The sequence below is a fragment of the Ammodytes marinus genome (genome assembly GCF_949987685.1).
Source record: "Ammodytes marinus genome assembly, chromosome: 11".
Lineage (NCBI taxonomy): Eukaryota > Metazoa > Chordata > Actinopteri > Uranoscopiformes > Ammodytidae > Ammodytes > Ammodytes marinus.
Genome location: NC_137215.1, coordinates 10,012,209 through 10,031,635, shown reverse-complemented (window position 1 = coordinate 10,031,635; position 19,427 = coordinate 10,012,209). Strand labels below are relative to the sequence as shown.

General features: G+C 39.7%; 3 protein-coding genes across 3 annotated transcripts in view; 1 reads left to right on the top strand and 2 right to left on the bottom strand.

The window, feature by feature from the left end:
- The window catches only part of fmn2a (formin 2a), a gene marked incomplete at its 5' end in the record, with an annotated part of 39,113 nt that extends 38,032 nt beyond the window's left edge, over window positions 1-1,081 (top strand). The window contains 2 exons of the mRNA XM_080037024.1: window positions 234-315; window positions 570-1,081. Of these exons, the coding sequence (XP_079893150.1) occupies window positions 234-315; window positions 570-596 (109 nt within the window). The 3' untranslated portion in view covers window positions 597-1,081. The remainder of the gene's footprint in view (window positions 1-233; window positions 316-569) is intronic.
- A 575-nt stretch (window positions 1,082-1,656) lies between these two features.
- On the bottom strand, window positions 1,657-8,598 carry LOC307257728 (gremlin-2-like). Its single transcript, XM_080037027.1, has 2 exons — window positions 8,253-8,598; window positions 1,657-3,126 (listed from the first exon to the last, which is right to left on the bottom strand). Exon 2 carries the CDS (start codon window positions 3,123-3,125, stop codon window positions 2,547-2,549), a length of 579 nt encoding a protein of 192 aa, XP_079893153.1. The 5' UTR covers window position 3,126; window positions 8,253-8,598; the 3' UTR covers window positions 1,657-2,546.
- A 2,342-nt stretch (window positions 8,599-10,940) lies between these two features.
- Window positions 10,941-19,427, bottom strand: part of rgs7a (regulator of G protein signaling 7a) — a gene marked incomplete at its 3' end in the record, with an annotated part of 46,193 nt that continues 37,706 nt past the window's right edge. The window contains exons 5-16 of the mRNA XM_080037026.1: window positions 18,818-18,869; window positions 17,862-17,926; window positions 17,083-17,159; window positions 16,782-16,863; window positions 15,063-15,137; window positions 14,789-14,887; window positions 14,532-14,593; window positions 13,869-13,979; window positions 13,618-13,743; window positions 11,896-12,082; window positions 11,578-11,667; window positions 10,941-10,961 (exon numbers count right to left, since the gene is read on the bottom strand). Coding sequence (XP_079893152.1) covers window positions 10,941-10,961; window positions 11,578-11,667; window positions 11,896-12,082; window positions 13,618-13,743; window positions 13,869-13,979; window positions 14,532-14,593; window positions 14,789-14,887; window positions 15,063-15,137; window positions 16,782-16,863; window positions 17,083-17,159; window positions 17,862-17,926; window positions 18,818-18,869 — 1,047 coding nt within the window. The remainder of the gene's footprint in view (window positions 10,962-11,577; window positions 11,668-11,895; window positions 12,083-13,617; window positions 13,744-13,868; window positions 13,980-14,531; window positions 14,594-14,788; window positions 14,888-15,062; window positions 15,138-16,781; window positions 16,864-17,082; window positions 17,160-17,861; window positions 17,927-18,817; window positions 18,870-19,427) is intronic.

The window sequence follows — 19,427 nt, the reverse complement described above, 5'->3', positions numbered from 1 at the left end:
ACTAGAGTAAGCCAACATAGGACGACTGGCGCTTTGACAAACCCAGATCATTCTGTCCAAATACCGCAGGACTATTGTCTGGACGGTCCAAGCTGGAATGTTTTTGTAATGTGTCTTTCTTTTTTCATGGTGAAATAGTGAATTGACAGCAGTGTGAATGAGTGTGTCCATCCATTTGTTTGTTTTTGAGGTCTCCACAGGATGACTGATGGTTCTAACTTGTCTTTTTTCAGGGTCAAACTGGCTGAAGAGAGCTTCAAGCAGGCCAGGGAGAAAGCTTCCTACAATGTGAAACCCAAACATGCGACTGGGATAGTAAGTCTTTACATTTCCTGTTACGGTTACTGTGCACGCTCAAGTGCTTTTTATTTGTGAATTTAGTTCAGACCGTGCTGGCCCTCTTTTCTTTTTTCTTCCCTCGGTGCAAATTGTCTCCTTACTTAACAAAGTATGTTCTTACATACACTTGACAGGGAGTTGAGGAAACAACACCCCTGGCTCCTACAGTAACATGTTGAGTGCCAGTGCTGCCAGCAGTAAATAACTCAAACCTGTTTTTTATTCCGCAGAAAGCAAAGCTTGGTCAGAAGATCTGAGGCGGAGAATGGAAAATGATCATCACCAAGCCTATTGCACAAGCACTGTTTGTACAATCTGATAATGAATCCATCAGTCACGGTTACAACGTTTATTTGCTTCCAGTATTGTTTTCAAATTATTTTTGACCTGTTGTTTAATGTGAGTTGGTTCAAAGTGGATATTATGTGTGTATATATTATATTGTTTAAAAGTAAAAGGAGAAATAACGTTCCAGCACTCAGGTGATTCAATTAAATATTGCTACCCTATGACATTCTTAAACTGAGATTATTAAACGTGGTTGAGTTATTTTTCAGAAAATGCCATAACATTTTCACTGAAGTCTGAAGTGTATAGCAACACTATATACGAGCTTTCGCAGTATGTTAAAAGCCATATGTAGCCTATTGTATCTCTTTTATTGTGCAATTCCCTGGACTAGTTTACAAGGAAGACAGCTAGTGAACTTTATATATGTATATCTTCCTTTATGGTGATATTTTTATTTAAATTGTATTAAATCTTATAATATTTATATACTGTAGGTATGGACTGTTGCCAGACTGAAAGTGCCTTATTGCACAGTGGTGAAATCAAGTGGGTGCTGTAGAACGGAGCTTATTTCTCTCATCAAATGTTACAATCTGTTTTACAAAGGCTGAAACAAACAGACAAGTTAACTTTTCCTAATAGAATTTATTGGTAATCATACGTGTGTTTTACAAATACAGCACAAAAAAACCTATTTGTGTTTTGATATCCAAATGCCTTAGTTGTGTGATCTGATATTGACTGACTATTGTTTTGATTAGTATTGTCATTTTAAGCAAAACCCCAAGTGAGTTTTTCCTTCCCTACTGTGTGTGAGTGTGAACTCCTATATGCAAATGTTGCAATTGGATCATGAAATGTGAAGTTCCCGTGTAAAACCAACGATATGTTGAGATTAATTACCCCTTGACCATGAAAAAATATATTTATTGAATAAAATAAGTTACATACATTTTTAACTGAAATGCTGCTGTTGCTGATTGTTTGCTGTTCATTTGTCAATTTCAAGTTCATTTCAACCGTGACATTGTTATATAAGTGGTATAAAAAACTACATGCACGCTTAACACCATTCTTGTTTTATATGAAATAGATTTAATATATTTTTCAAATACATACTTACACACTTACATTACATATATATATACTGTATATATTGCATTTCACCTCCATTACACATGCTGCAGTATGTTTTTCCTACTGGCTATATTTGTGGCAAATGTACAGTATGAGAACGTCATTTGTGTGTTGCTTTACATTTCTTGAATTATTTTCCTTGACATCAACTTGGGTATCATTTGGGACCATATAAAGGTTAGGGAAAATATACAAGTTAACAGATACAATACTTGGAAAACACAGGGAACATCTCCTATGAATAAAAACATTTGAAGAAAAATCTAATCACTCAAGATCAAACTGCAGAAAACCTTTCATATTACAAAGCTTTTTCAAAGGGGTCACATCCTAATTCTACAGTTTAAATTATTTAAGATACTGAATTTTCAGCAGGGTCCGTAATGAATGAACAAATGAGTTTAGTGACACATTTACAAATAAACCAGTAGATATAAACCTTTAAATAACAGAGAGAGAAAAAAAATGTTTAACGTTGAATTTTGGCTTCATTGTCAGTGTTTCTTGCAAACCCACTTGAATCAGTCTCTTGACCCCCCAACATCAGCTTGCTAACATAGTTATTAGTCTCTGATTAAATCAATGTTGTGTCTGTGTTTAATAATACCAGTTCCATGTTCCCTGTCATTGCTTTGTGGGACAAGCCATTATCGGTAAAACGCCATGCAGAATAGTAGATAATTCAAGTTGAAGCCAGTCCTTATTTGGCAATGTCTGTCCATTTCTGCAAGTCTGTCCATTGCTGCTTTTGTATTTTATATGACCTTTTCAGTCGTTCTTCACAGTTTCCCATGGCTGCTCACCTCCACTGACATGCAGCGACACTGTTTGACCCTCTGCACCTTACGATGTCTGAAAGGGGGCTGCAGGTCTGGGCAGTCTAGCTGCACTGTGAGCTGGGTGATGCGGTGTGGCCTGCAGAAGGAGCAGGACTGGAATGGCTCCTGGGCCTTGTTGTGGCTCTTTCTTCCAGAGCCTGAGGCCTGGCCTCGCTTCTGGCCCTGACTCGAGCTAGGGCCCAGATGGCGGGGGATGTAGAAGGAGTTACACTGGCCGTAGCAGAAGCGGTTGACCACAGTGCGGCTGCGGCAGCCCTCCTCGCTGACTGTCTGTCTGAGGGGTTGAGTCTTGCACCAGTCTCTGCGCAGGTAGCGGCGCTCTGTCACCACCAGGGCCTCCCTGCTGGAGGACAGCACCTCAGGCTTCTGATGCAGTAGCCGCTGGTGACGTTCTGAGGACAGGTTCCCTTTGGTTTTGTATGGGGATGGGATGGATCCTTGGGGCCGGTGCTTTTTGGTCTCTGCTGTGATGCAGAGCACCCCAGCCAGTATGACTGGGATAGTTATTCTCCACAGCATTCTGCAAAAGAGAGAGACACATTACTATACATCACATTCATACAGAGAGAAGATGGCATGGTATGTGATTATAAATGACAGTCAAACATCTGCTTACATGATATTAATAATGCCATTCATGTTGGGGTGTGCATTCATGTTCAACCACCTTTACAGTCTAGTCTCCAGGCATCATTGAGGAATGAAATCCATCACCAGGGCCCCCATTTGTCAGCATCTCTGTGTCATTACTTCTATTTGCTTTCCTCTCGGCTACGCAACTCTTCCAAAAATAAACAAAGCCCCGCCATCAAAGGAGACACTTAAACACCCATAACGAGAAGGGGAAGTTGATTTTATTGGTCCCGTCGCTGGGTAAAATAATTAGGGCTTTGCTTACTTTAGTCATGAACTATGCCGCAGATATGTAAACAGGCATTAGAGAGGCCCATCTGCATGTTATTAGGGGAAGAGTTGGGGGACTCTACAGTACTGTTGAGGAGTCCACTCTTCTACTCTTTGGTGACATACTAAGGAGAAAAGTGAACTGAGAATGACCCATATAGTGTCCGTTATCACCCTAGTTTTCTTGATAAAACTATATGACCCGGAGAAATTATTTCTCCGCAAATTCAGTGCGGAGTTTCCACCCGTGTGCATGCTTGTCAGTATTTAAGGCCAGCACATTTTGACCATCACTCAAGCATCTTTTCAGCAGATGTTGCTCTTGACAAGCGTTGCATGACATCAAGTCAGAAATTCTGACAGAGAACCAAACTGCCTGAAGGCCATTGGCTGCTCCTATTCACAGACTCTTCCCGGACCTGCAACTCACTCTGACATGGAACAAATTACTTTATCATAATCCACCACGTTTTTCACCTCCTCTTTTTTCTGCCCCTGACCCTGAGGTCATGGCAGCTCTGTCCGAGCTCCGCGAGCACTCAAGTCTGTATATCACTATCCCGGCAGCACTTGCCATATAAGCTAGACAGCAGCTGTTTGTCCATCTAGCGGAGATGTGAATGATAACCAGACTCTTTCTGTCGAATATCAAGAAAGATGTCAAAGTTACTTAGAAACAGAAGATCTGCTTTACTTGTTTAACTCTTTCCTGTGAAAATCTGATCCCTCTAGTGTGTTTTCAGTTTTCTGCATCTTTCATCAAGAGATCAAACCTGTGGAGGAAGGAAGTATTTTGGATTGTCTGCACACACTGCCAAGAAATCAGATTTAAATGCCCTACACTTATACAATCAAGTATGTTGTTGATATGTTTGGTAGTTTGTATCTTGTGGTGTTTAGAAGACACACACATTCTGAAATCAATTATCAATGAGAGCATCACAGGGATTTATCTTTCTTTTATTATTGTTTTTGTTTGAAATAAATTTTTTCTACAAAAAAGAACTCCTCAAATATCTTAATCAACGGAAACCGCATCTTAGATCTGTTCTTCTTCAGCCGCCATCGGGTTGGAACAACTCAAGCTAAGACTCCCGCTGCATGGGTCCTTCCACCACCTACTGCACTGGGGGGGGGGGGGGAAGTCATGAACCCACTCCATCTTTCCAGTGATCTACCTTCCATGTACAACACAGTCTCATCTGTCTCATTCCTGCTGACTGTGTATTTACAGTAAATGCATGAACCCCTGGTCAGGTGGGACATGGCTCTGCTTCTGTGTGCAGCCTCGTGTGCTCTGTTTTCCCATTTTCTCCCGCTATCCATCGCTTTAAAGAGGCACCCTGTGACTCTGGTGAGCTCCAGTCTGCAAAGCCCCATGGGGACTTTTGAGGGATGACCTGACCGCCTGTGTACATACGCTATATGACGGATGGCCTATACAGTCAGCAGCAGCACTCCCTCTTCCACCTCCAAACTCAGGCCTAAGTATGATAGTGCTTTGCCCTGCCAAGCTATCCTCATCAATCTCTATAGCAGGACACATTGTGGTTATCGGGGTGGGGATCCATGGGGCTTCGCGGGGGAGCGCTGAGGTGAATGGGAAAGCGGTTAGTGGTTGCGCTAGAAAGAAAGGGACTGAAGCTGTTGGGGTTCAGGAAAGAAGACTTACTGGGATACAATATTAAAACATCACTTCTGCTTCGTCTATGCCCACCTCACACAACTGTATATGACTCTTTATTTCTCTCTTTCTCTTTCACTCTCTCTCTCTCTTTCTCTCTCTCTATCTCTCTCTGTCACTGCTATCTGTCTGTCTCTCCTTGACCTACAGCACTCTAATCATTGCACAGAGTCGTTGAGACGGAAGGAGACTGTGGGTTTTGTGTGCTAATGCTGAGACAGAACTGAACCAGACCCTTCTGTCTGCTAAACACTAATATTGTCCACAAACACTGCTTTATGTTTTACAAGAACCACACATACTTTTTGGGGGTATGTGCTTCACTGAACTGTGGCAGACCTTGGTTCCAAAAATTCAGACATCTAATGAAATTACAAATACCAGAAACAAATACCAGAGAGACTGCTGAGCTAGACTCAAGCCCCTTTTTTTGGAAAACAACTATAATCATCAGTGGGAACTTGTTCTGTTTTGTTTTTCGGAACAGCATTATAATACCATGGTGATTTTTTTTTCTGTCGGGGTAACAATGGGTCTTTTTTCATATCTCAAAGTGAAATGAAAACATAATAATTCTTGAAAAGCTCCAGCACAGCTACTCAATATTTTAGATATTTAGTTGGAAAAGAGTTGAAAAAATAAACAAGAATCCTTTCAAGACTTTTGAAATTTGTACACACAGATGTATTTCCGACAAACCATGCGAAAGATCTTCCCAGCATGTCTTCAAAGGCAGGTTAAAACAAACAAAACCTGATGCCTCAATTATTGGTGCGTCAGAAAGTCTCACACAGACTGGTAAGTGCACTTAATTACAGTAGAACTGCATTTAATTCACCGTGCAGCTTAAACCTCAATCACACAAGGGTTAGCTACTTACACACAAGCACACACACGCACACACACACACACACACACACACACACACACACACACACACACACACATGCACACTCAGACTGAAACAAATACACAGGATATAGAGAGGGAAAGAGAGGTAAACGAAATGTTTTCACTTGGAGCCAATTACACAAAGAGGAACCATGTCATTATCGGCATTTGCGGATTCTATTTTCCCAAACTACGCTCGGCTGTTCGCTCATTAACAGTTGTAGGGGGGAGGGGGTCCTGGGGCTTTTCTGTGTGAATGTGTCTAATGCCAACATTGCCAGGAGGCTGCTTTAGGCAGCCATTTGTCACCACAATCCATCTTGATAATGACTAGCAGCCCATATATAATGCTTTCCAAGCTAAGTACTGGTAAGAATGTAAGGCAAGTCCTTCGCCTCTGCAACATTAAGTGCCTTAGTGGAGGATGAGGGGCAATTAGAGATGCTATGATAGCAGTAGCGTTTCTCAGTTCAGATTAGGATGGCACTACTCAGCTGCAGTGATTACCAACAATTCCATTTTCATTCAATTCCATAAGTGACCTTATTTCACACCATCTGACAGTATCACATGTATTTTCTATAACAGCTTGTTCTGGATCTTTATTGAAGTTATTTTTTTACGACAATGGACAACAATATCCAACATATCTAAGGCTCTACCATTCCATCAATCAGAGCTATTATTGATGTATTGGGCATTTTTTTTTGATATACAATATATGCTATCTTTTGGAACCCAATTACATTTCTAAAAAAGTTATATATTTGGTTGCAAAGCAAGATTTACGGGTCACTGCAGGTCTAAAAGTTGTCCTTTTAAACAATATTTTGCTCCCAAGAAAGGGAATTGTCACATTGGTTTATTAATCTTAACAGAATAATTTTTTAACACGGGCCAACATGGAGCATTACTGGAACCATATTAATCCGCTTTCCTCAGAGTTTTTCTTAGTACCTGTTCATTTGCAAACTTCACGTGTTAAGCATGTTGTTAAGTCTCCCATCAAATGCCAGTTTAACTATCTTTAGAGGCTTATGATGAAGTGTTTTCTGTTGCTGTAACGTGTCTGTGTGCTAAAGCCGCTTTGAAATCAGAGCGGACTGTGCAAGGTGGTGCAGTCCCCAGAGCTGTAAGAGGGATCAGAAGGCAAACTCCCTACCATTCATTCACTGCACGCATACTGCGGGAACACACACACACACACACTTGGACACATATCAGTGTGCACTACATGACTACAAGCAAGTACAATAATGATTTTTTTTTAAGTGAACAAATAGGGTTATACAATAATGATAAAAAGTGAACAGATAAGTTCATACACCTGTACCCATAAGTAAAGAGAAAAAGAACAGAGATAATTTTGTACACACGAGACAGGCTAACTAGTAACATAAAAGCATAAGCGCTCATTCTGTCTTTCTCACATGGGAAAACACAAAATGACTCGTAATCTCGTTGAGAAGCCCAGTACAGCACACTGTCATCACTCACTAATTATTTCACCTACGACACTAATTCCCTGGAACCGACAGCCACTAATTATAGTAATTTGGTAGACACTCTCATCAAGAACATCTCACAGCACCTGGAAGATATTGTTACTATGGGTGGCCCCAGTGGGAATCAAACCCTCACTGCTGCCAGAAATACTACATACATGTTGCTCAAAGTATTGGTGGTTGAATGACATGGTTCTGCTCTCAAGTCAGTCAATGAGAGTCTCACTGAGTCACTGAGTGGGTCTCACGGTCTCCTTCAGTCTCTGCTAAATGCTCGCGAGGGACTTGTCAAGCCGGCACTCACTTATCTACTCAGTAGATCAAAATGACACATGGTACTTTCATTTATATTATCGCCACTTCCTTACATCCGCTGCAAAAGAAAGTCAATCTTTAAAACATTAAACATTGTATTATGAAATCCTGTGATTCAAAAATAAATAATGAATTAAAATTTTTAATTTAAATAAATTCACCTTATGAAGTAGGGTAATTTAAGTCCACGTGGATGCTATGGAATTAGTGCATCCTTTTTGTTACAGTAGTTGCCTTATTTAAAACATACTTAGTAAGTAATTGCAACTGATACAAGTGTAAACTGCAAATAAAGTGTTAAAGTCTTAAAGAAGTGGTGCGGTTAAGTGTATAGTATGGTTTATGTACCTCTCACTACAGTGGCAGCTGGACAGTAAGGTGTCGAGTTTGCAGTCAGGGGAGGTTGTCCACCTTCAGTGGTCCTTGCGTCCGCTTCCAGGTTTTGGTTTCCATGACAACATAATCTGTAGTATCCTCAGGCTTGTCTTCTCTCCCCCACACACTCCCACTGAAGATTCAAAGTCTTGGACACGGTCAGGTTCCCATCCGCCTCGACAAGTTGTATCTCTTTGTTAGTTAGTAGAGTGTAACATATTCTATTTGAGTTCTTTTTTGTTTTTAGATTTGAAGAGAGAAGCTCCTGGTTTCAGTCACAGTAAGCCCATGTATTGCTGCGGAGAGAGTGCTGCCTGTAGTCGCTCTTTGAATGTTTGAGTCACTGAAAAGCCTGCCTTAGTTTGAATCCCTACCACCCCCTTCTCCTCCTCAAGACTGGGAGGGTTTATCCTATTGGCCCTGGTCATTGTGTGGATCAAACCAACCTTCACTTCTTTCATTTAAGTCTTTCCCTCCCTGTGTCCGTCTGCGTTGATATTTAAATTTGATTTATTTGATGTAATATACAATATACCATACAAGATATATCAAACTAATTAATATGACACATTTTCTTTTGTCTTCAGTTCCTCCTCTTCTTCTTTTTTCTGTCTTTGACGTTTACATTTTTAGGATGTGGAAGACTTTTTGCCAAAATGGACTATAAAGGGCAAATTTGTGAGGCAAAAATTATCTCATGTGAAAACCCTAAATTATCTTCTGTTATGGGCACTTTGACCACACAACAACCCATATTCCCCAATTCATGAATCATTGTATGTACTGTATGTATGTATACCCAGACACACTAACAGAGCACTTTGAAAAATGCCACAGTTGGCATTCCTTGATGCAACTTAGACAATAATGTTTGTCTGTTTTGTGGCTCCTGCTATGCTGACCACTGGGCACAGAAACAGAAAAACTCTGACTGTCACTTCTGCCATCAAAGAGCTGAAACATCAACAGACCCTGCAAAACCTCAGGCGGGTACAGGCTGAACAATAACCCCTTCTGCAGATCAAAGAATGATGTTACATTTGCATGACAAAACTTCATTTGTCTGCAAATACCACTGTGCTTATTTGCTGATCTGTGTTGAGGAGGAGCTGGTTTTTGAAAAGAGGCATATCCCTTCTGTGGGAAATAATAATTGAACACCATCTAGTGGCAGTAAGCGAAAGTGCATGGTTCCGGTACTGATGTTGAATTTTTGGGGGGCCTGCAGAACGAATGCTAAACAAGTCTTTATTGCAAAATTGTCAAAGGTGTGCATTTAAAAAATGCCTTTAAAAAATCCAAACCCAGGACATAATAACAGATAGAGGGCCAACTTTAATAATACAAGTAAGTAAAAGTGTCTTTAAATATGGTATAAAAATAAATGCAGGAGAGAATAACAAAGAATTAGGTTCTACATAAGACAGGAGACGGCATTTTCGTATTTTTGAATGTGACTTTACAAGTGCAATAAAAACCATATGTGCTATTTATTGTCGTGAAATTAAATTATGCAAAGCAAAATAAATGCACAATAAATAATAATATTAATAATAATCATAAATAATATATATGTATATATATTGTATATTCATTCTGCACAACACTTCCCATAGCGTGACAAAGTATCTGTCATGTATAGCGATGACACTGGTTAGATTTAAGTTGTCATTTTATATATTTTTTATGATTTTTTCTTTTCTTTTTTTTTTTTCTCTCTGACATCATTCGTTTCAGCTGGAAGTGAGAGAGGGGGCTCCGATCCAGCAGTTGCGATGAAAAGAACTGGAACACTGGATTTGACACATTTCTTCCATCTGGCCAGTCTGTCAGTGTCCTCTCAACAAGCAGTCCAGCAGTGCCTCCTTTTGAGAATACTGGGAATATATCAGGTACTGTAAGAGGAGAGAGTAGAAGGAACATCCCTCTCCATGGACATGCAACATCCGGTGGACAACAGACGAAACAGACGGCCCGACTCCCTCGCCCGGCTGAGCCAAGAAGAGCGCATGGACACACAACGGTGAAGAAGAGATGAGATGGTCCCCCTCTCCATGTCCCAGAGAGTGAGATGGCATTGAGTTTAGCATGATGGCACACGATTGGTCAGCCTCTTCGGACGCTAGTGGTTTCCACTGCGCTGGGAGGAAAGAGAAAAAGAGAATTGGGGATAGAGGGAATAAATATATTTACTTATCTGGTTTAATAACAATATGTACATTATGTATGTATGTATGTATGTATGTATGTATGTATGTATGTATGTATGTATGTATGTATGTATGTATGTATGTATGTATGTATGTATGTATGTATGTATGTATGTATGTATGTATGTATGTATGTATGTATGTATGTATGTATGTATGTATGTATGTACTGTATGTATGTGTCTGTTATGTTATGTTTATTTGTGAATTAAAAAAAAACAATATGAGCCATTGAACTGGAGCTGGAATTACACATGTTGTATCACATGCACTGTGCAAAACTAAGGTATAGGCTGAATGTTAATGCAGAAAATATTCATAGCATGCATATTTAAATCTATTTTAAAAGATATCAACAATATTTGGCAGTATCACTGACAATACAATAACCAAATAACAGTGTACTATATGCAGCTACTTGTTTTTTACCTTTACATGGAAGCAATAGTCCTCAGAACAGATTCTTACTTTTCTGTGGGGACAAAAAAAAGATATATGAAGTTAATTCATTTTACGGGGGCAGAGGATTCAGGGGGCTGTATACATGTATCTATGACGTTTTTAAAAAATGTCAAAATAGCCATTATAATGAAATCTATTTTCAAGAATGTCAATCAGAGATAGTGAAGGTTGTGAGGGACCGTGCAGGTTTTAAGCACATAAAAAAAAAAAATCCTGTATAATTCTGCATTGAACATGTAGCGACAGCCTCTGTGTCTCTGCTGTTAATAATGGTTTCTACAAGTCTACGAGTCCTGATCAGCGACTCCGTTCTCCACACCTGAAGCAGACTCTATTACTATGCAGTATTCACTCTCTCTGCCCCTCATTGGTATTGCAGTCATGAAGAGGCCACTTTGTTTGACGTGTGCTTTGGTCTGACCTGGTTTGCACCATTAAGCAACTCACACACAGCTGAATCCAGGAATTTCGCTGCTATACAGTAGGTACTTGGAGCTGCATTGTGTTCTAAATACTGCATGTGATTTTTTAGGAGTTGCTCAGAGTAACAAATTCACTGGAAAAAACATCCATCTCTGCAGGGTTTATCCGATGCTTTTTTGAGTCAGATTGTGTTTTTTATTCACCTTCTTCTTGGCCTGTAATAACTCCTGGTAGGCACTGGAACGGATGAAACGGCTGTAAGAATCACTTTTCATCAACTTCCAGATGTGATCCTGTTGTAGAAAACACATATGCAGAAAAAATAAAGTATAAAAGCATCCGGTAAACCATTGTGCTGAATAGAACGTATTAAAGGCAATGTTCCACTGAACACCAAAACACAGCTGGGATTCATACATTTCCAGCAGTGAAGAAGTGGCTGTACAGTGTAAACTTGTATCTAAACCACTTTAAAGAAATGAGTGATAAGTGCGATTCAATAAATGTGTATCAATTTGCACCTGTGCATCCTCAAAGGCGTAGCGTCCAGGATCTTTGACATTCTGGGTGGTTTTATCGTAGCTTTTGGAGTCCACGTTGATGGCACTTGGCGCTCCTGGGGCAAGAAACTCCTGCCAGATCTCCTGAACCCGAGTCGGAACTTCTCTAATGGGGCGCTTCTTTAGCTCCTGGACCGCTAGCCAGAACCTACAGACCCAAAGTTAACAGAAAGATGCTACTGTTAAAACAAAAGCACTGGATCACACATTGAACATTTCATAGCTAGCAGGAAACTATTTCATGATAAATTCCTGGATTTTGTCTATTTGAGTCAGAAATCATGAATTTTTTTTTTGGTGGGGGGGGGGGGGAATACAGCTCAGCTCAGAGTTCCCCTGGCAGATTTCCAAATAAAATTACCATTCAGGTTTAACATGATAAAGACCTTCAGCTTTGCAGCTGTCAAAGTCATTTAAGATAACATCTCCAATAATGATTTAATAACTTCTTTTAAAAGCATTCATTTCTACGACATTCAGGAATTTTGGCAAGCGTCTTGTCATCACAAAAACATGCTAAGAAATGTGTTGCTAAAAATTCAACAGGAAGAATTTAGACGTGAGCCTCACTTACTGACACCTCAGAATTTTAAATAGTCGACAGTAACAGCATTATGCAGCAAGTTTAATTTAAAAAAAGAACATTAATAGGCTTTATATCTCTATGAATAACAGAATGCTCATTGTTTATAATACATCCATTCAATCTAATTATAGGAGAGGTAAAAATACACTCAACTGAATGAGATATTAAAAGATAATTGAATTAAACTAATCATATTATTAGCTTTGGGCAGAGACAATACAGACATGTGCCGTCAGAGGGAGCAGAGGAGCCATCCTGAACAGTGTTTACTCTATTGACATTAAGCTGTTGGAATGCACCTTTGATAATGTGCAGTGTTCCTGTGAGCATGAATAAACCCATTAACTTAATATTCCTGCCCACGTCTCTTATTCTAGCCACAGCTACAGTTCTGCACATTTTAAATGAGCTGCATCCACCAGCCCGCTCTGCTTAGAGTAAACAGTATTAATGTAGGTTAGGTCTTACAGATGGCAAGAAGGAAGGACCCTAGTAATAACAGTGATAGTTGTCGGTTGTTGACATTGAAATGTGAGCAACAATTCAAGTGATACATCATTGATCACGTCTCTCATCATTAGAGTATAATATAAGTGGCTTTTGTCGCTTATCAGGCCGCCATAGCTTTCATGGTTAAAGGCAACGGTCCATATTCCAAAATAAAAATAAATCACATGGACCAGCTTTCCTCAGAGGAAAAATTTGACTGTTTCATAAACATTTAAAAGTTCCTCGTAGTAGGGAGGTCTAAGTAAATACTCTCAGTGCGTCTTCCACCACCTTTGATAGGTCTTTAAATACACGGATGAACATAACATGACAACTTTATCTAAGTGTTATAATACTTTTATATCACTGTGGTAAACATGGCAGTAAAACGGTTTCCTATTTGTAATTATATTCATCTGAGAAAGAAAATACTATTTCATTCTAGTGTAAGTCACACTCTGTTGTCATGCAATAATATTTATGTTGACAAAAATATAAGTTGAGGCTTTGGGTCAAACCTCCAAGAAATACATTTAAAGGCAATATAATGTTCTTATAAGTAACAAAAACAAGTATTGTGTGAGTTTATGTGCAAGTGTAAAGTGTACCTGAGATTCTCTGAGCTGAACTCAGACTCGAGGAACTTGAGGAACTGCTCTCTCCCAACAGGATCTTTGAGAACCTCGTTGATGCCAAAAGCCCACCTCTTTACCCTCTGCTGGCCGGGCTCCTTACTGCACGAGGACACACAAAAAAATTAAACATATCTTCCCCAGATTAGGTATGTGCGTGCAACAAACCACTTATTAAATGTATTAAGAGCATAGACACAAATATAGCAAGTGGTCTTTTTACCCACCTGGCTTCGAGCTCCCAGAGTGTGTTGTCATCTGAGTTCCAGGGGTTGGATGGATCCGAAGGCGTGAGGAAAGGGTCGTATTCAACGTACTGCTCTGTGTAGCCCAGCAAACTGTTTTTTTTAGGAGAAACAACAGAGATGGCATTAATATGCTTGGTTAACTAATGCTTGTTTAAGCATGAACTAGGCATAACAGTTACATAATGCTTAATTCATTCTTATTAAGCATCAACTAAGCCGTTATTTGCGGTTAGTTAATTCTTATTTAATGTTTGTTGCGCATTAACCAAGCATTAACTAACAGTTATTTAATGTACCCTTGTTGTACACAATTTATTTGTAAACTTTTGTGAAATACTCTTGAGAGCAAATGCTTCGAATTGAAATAAAAGGTAAAAGCTGTCACGACAAGGACTGACTCATATTTGGACACAAGGACGGATAACTTCTTTCAGATGAAGGAATTGACAAATCAATCTATGTGTGGCCATTCAGTATCTGGTATCATCAGTGCTAACACTCACTGAATGCATTGTGTGGCCCTGAACTTCTCTTCAAGGTCAACAATCTCTTAATTCCACACACAGCATGTCAGGCTGTTTAAAGGGCTCAATAAACAGATCGATGGCTAAACTGAATAGGGAAACAGTGAACATCACTCACCTCTCCGCCACTTTGGACATTTTCAGTCGATGCCTGTCTAATTGCAATTGCCAAAAGGTGATCTGGAGGCCAAAGCAGGGAACAATTAGATTACACCAGTCTCCATTCATTCACACGAGCTTGTTGATTAAACCATATTCATGTACCTCATGCATGATATTTGTACAAAAAATATCTAAATATATTTATTTGTGTGCTAGCATTGATTTCAAATGGTTTACGATCCAGTCTTTGACAGTAGAGTGTGCAAGTCTTACCTGTTCCTGCAGTTCTTCTTCTGTAGGCTGCTTGGCCTCTGGGGCAGGGGTGTGGGTTGGGCTGTGGGTACGGATATCATTCTGTGGCCCATACACAGACTGAGACAACAGAGAAACACATAAATAAAATACAACTATGCCAACAGTAGTAGCCTTAGCCCAAGCCTGACACAAGCACAGCAAGGAATGGTAAGCCTTGTCTGTTCACATCTGTGTTATACCAGCCTTGACCTTAAAAGAGAGAAAGGTGTATCAGTGGGAAGTGCTATTGTACCTTTCTGGTTTTGTGGGGGTTTTTCATTCTGGAGGACTTCTTTATGTCGACTTCCGTTGTATTCACACAGCCGGGCTGGGAGAAGAATGAGGAGGAAAATCAAAAAATCAGCCTAAACGGTTGTCTTTTTTTATGAAATAAACTGTTTATGCTTTGCCCTCTGTGATGGATCCACAAATTGTGAAGGTGCAATTTCGCCGCCATTATAAGAGTTTCAGCTAATCAAATCCAATATGCTCAGGCCCACAGAGATGTGCAGTCTCCAGGACAATGTGTCAGATGCTGGTTAATTAGACATGGAATGTGCCAATTCTAGCAAAACAAGTAAACCAGCGGGAAATCAGAGTGTGCAAATGCTGACTGACTGAGCAAGTGGTCTAATCTAGGTCTCTTCCAGATGAACAAAGCTAAGTAGCTTGACCAGAGCCGAGCCGGTGTGTGTTTGATATCAACATCATGCAAATGTAAGTTCAAGTTGTCATCCATAAAAAAAGGAATACAACGTTTTGGTCTAGATAGTTATTAAGCCTAATTATTTAAACCATTTGGAATGGGGCTGCCCTCAGTTGCCCATGCACTGTGTATAGTCTATAGCCTATTTCAGCCTCATCTGTGAAAAAAAAGATAGCTGGACAACAGAGTTCTTCTGCTTCGTTCCTCTCACTGCATTTAAATGCATGCATTATATTACAAAGAAATATGTCCCGTAAAAGAAAATGAGCTCCAAGCCCAACCCAGAGGACTCTGCATAATATTTTTAATTAATATTTTTAATGGAAAATCGATGTGTCTTTCTTCAATAGCTTCTAATTCATCAGACCCAGTGTCTCCAAATTATTTTTTCACACAAAATTCCTCAGATTTAGCCTCTTAATTTTCCTCTCAAAGTGCACCAGATTCATGCATTTCACTTTAAAAAGGTAAAAAAATACCCCCGGACCCCCCTACAAGGGTTGGGATCTCGGTTGGCTACTATTTTCACCCAGCTGGACATTGGAGGCAATAGCAAAAAACACTGGGTGTGTGAATGACATTCGACAAAAGTCAATAATTTGGCCAGCACTAACATCGGAGGGGGCCCCTGATCGAATTTCGCTTAGGGCCCCATGAAAGCTTGGGCCGGCTCTGAGCTTGACGGTGTCACTGTGAAATTGGAATTAATATTGATTATGTTGCTCCGAGGACGCATAAATTGGAATTATTTTGTCAATTAAGAATGGAGTAGTGGCTTTCAGAGAAATACAGCAGAAGAGACCCTTTGACCTCAGGGAGAAACTAAATGCTAATGCTAATGCTAAGCAAGTGTGTATGCAAACAAGGTAAAGAGCAGCAGTGAAGCTGATGTGTTGTGACAGCTATTGACGTGGCATTTAATGTGTGTGGCAGAGGAATACACAACGGGGAACATACAGTCTGTTCGCCTCTTTACACAATTCATATGTGACAGGAATCAGGGACGTATAGCTCAACTATAACGGACACATGCTGGTAACTGCAACATGTTGATTAGATAGATTGCAACGACCCACACAGTGTAAATGACATACCATATCTACAGTATGTACCTATGCTTTAGATATGTTTTTTTTTATTTTTTATTTTTTTTAATGATTCACTTTTGCTGGGGCAGTTGCGATGATGTTGATGAGGTCAGCAATGATGTTGGTGCAGCAACAGCAAAAAGGTGAAAACGTAGACAACATCAGTAAATTCACTCACCACTGGTCTGTGCACATCCCAGAATGCTCTTTCCTGACTGTCGAGAATTTTCCTCTCAATTTTGTCTCTTTTCTTGTCCACTCTTAAAACAGGGGAAAAAAACAATTTAAGAACTGTTTTTACAGAGAAATGTGTAGGTTATATCAACACACGTATGATCCATTTTCACATGTTTGATGTGCATTTGATCCGTGGTGGACGTTTTTGGGCCTTAAATTATCAAGGAAGTGTAATCAAGTAATTAAACTCACTCAACATTGTTAATTGCGTGTGTATTGTTGTTGTTATAAGGTAAACCTACTTTGCCTGTGCTTCTGCTTGCATAAAAATGAACTCCCATTTCCTGGCGAAAGCTCTCTGTAGCCTCGCTAAGCTCTCCTGCAAGAAAAATCACAGAACAGAAAAAAAGGGTGAGAGAGAAAAATAAGGGCTTTAATTGGCTCTGAGCTGATTAAGTTTATTGCACATGATGTGTACAGTGCACGGCTGGATACCATCTTTAATGATCCCTGCTCACATACAAAAATGTATACAGCTATGGAAAAAATTAAGAGACCACTCCAAAATTCTGTGTCTCTCGTTTTACTATTTATACGCATATATTTGAGTAGCATGAACATTTAGATTTTATTCTATAAACTACTGACAACATTTCTACCAAATTCCACCCAACAATATTGACATTAAGAGCATTTCCATTAAGTAATGTAGAGATTAAAATTTAAGAAAAATCCAGACTGGTCTCTTAATTTTTTCCAGAGCTATATATATATATGCGGTCTGCTATATATATATATATATATATATATATATATATATATATATATATATATATATATATATATATGTGTGTGTGTGTGTGTACAGTATATGCAATCCTGAGTATAACTAACTTGTGATAAATGTAATAGCTTTGGCTACAACAAAGTTACCAATCATGGAGTGACAAACAGAAAGATACAAATGTCCTCCAGATTCAGTGTGAACAAAAAGGGCAAGAGATAAAACCCGTGAGCGCTGCCAACACAGTGAACACAACAGATATCTGAGCACTGACACTAAAATACCTCTTTCACTTACCGCTTCATAGTCTGCCAGCTCCAGACGTGCTTTATTTTGCATTGTTCTTTTGCAGAGGTAAACAGCTGTGTGAGAGAAAGAGAGCTTTGTAGTGGAGGGGAGAACAGGATCTCATCTTGCTTTTTAACAGCCTTAAGTGGCCCAGGGTTTACTCATTTAATCCTCTTAACTGCACATTTAAACTGGCCTGCAAATCAAAAAGATCATCATTGGCAGAGCGTCTGTTACGGTGTGTGTGCTTGTGTATGCGCCTGATTTTTGAGTGTATTCCTGTACTATCATCATCCCTCCATCCCCTTCCTTAACTGACAATTATGTTGAAGCTTTGTTTGGCCATTAGACTGATGGCCCATCATTCTCATGAATCAGCCGCTACATCTGGGTCACTCTATCTTCCCTAAAACGCTGTCAGAATTATTCCCATGGCGAGCATTAGCTCTTTTCTCCTAAACTCCTGCAACTGAAACAATAAATGAAATACCCCGGAGGCTTTACCTATTCACCCAAACCATTCTTCACGTCGCAACATAATTTATCTCTACTTAGTTCTTCTGTGTACGGTGAAAAGCTCATCCCAGTATCACCATCTAAACTTTCAGTAAAATACGCACAACAGGTGCACGCCTTGACTGAGGTTAGAGTGCATTGAAAATATACCTTTAAAAAAAAGTAAAAAAGAGTAACTGCAAGCCCAGTGCATGATAACTGATTCTAACTTTGGGCCAGGCTTCTACAAAACAAAATGTGATACGTTTCTATAATTCATCCAGATACTGCAGTCGCTGTATCATTTATGTCTCATCTTTTGAACCTTTGGTAAAAAAAAAACTTGCAGCATTAACATATTGACAGGACAAATATATTTGATGCACTGCAAAAACAGTCTGCCTCATTAGTCATTTTAGTCCATGCTGTACACTGAACAAAGTACTAGGCAGGGGAGCATGCTCTCTCACCATAGTCTGTGTTTTCTGGTTCCCAGCAGTTTGACGGCCAAAAGTACGGAGTCTGAAGGGAAAAACAAATCATTAAGAAACTAAACTAACAAGAACACTTACATAATTGACAGCGTTACAGCAGACCGCATGATGTTTTTGATTCAAAGCTTGCACTGTCATGTGGGGGTAGGCATACAGTCAAAGCCCTGCGTCAGTCACCATAAAAACTTTTTTTTTTGTTGGATAATGGGCTCAGCATAACGTCCAAAGCACATAAGCTCCTTTCATCCAGCACTGAGAGCAGACACCGGGCATGAATCTTGACCCTCCTCGGGGTAGAATTGTATGGACTGGCCTCAGATGAAAAAGCGATTACACGTAAAGAGCAATGTGAAGCCTGCTACTGACTGACACAAACAGCCTTAAGGCATTGATTTACTTTGGTCAGTTTTATGCAGCACACTTGGGGGAAGCTCACTGCAAAATCACTAACACTGTCAATCCCACTACTGTCTCTTTTCTCCCCCCCTTCATCGGACCTGTTAAAATGATGGGCTACTTTCTCCAGCCTGTCACCTCATTTATAGATTCCTCATAATTGCTGCTATCACTGCTAGAAATTCATCAT

Bases quoted from the DNA above. Each gene is read 5' to 3' on its own strand.
- LOC307257728 (XM_080037027.1), bottom strand. From the start codon at position 3,125: ATGCTGTGGAGAATAACTATCCCAGTCATACTGGCTGGGGTGCTCTGC.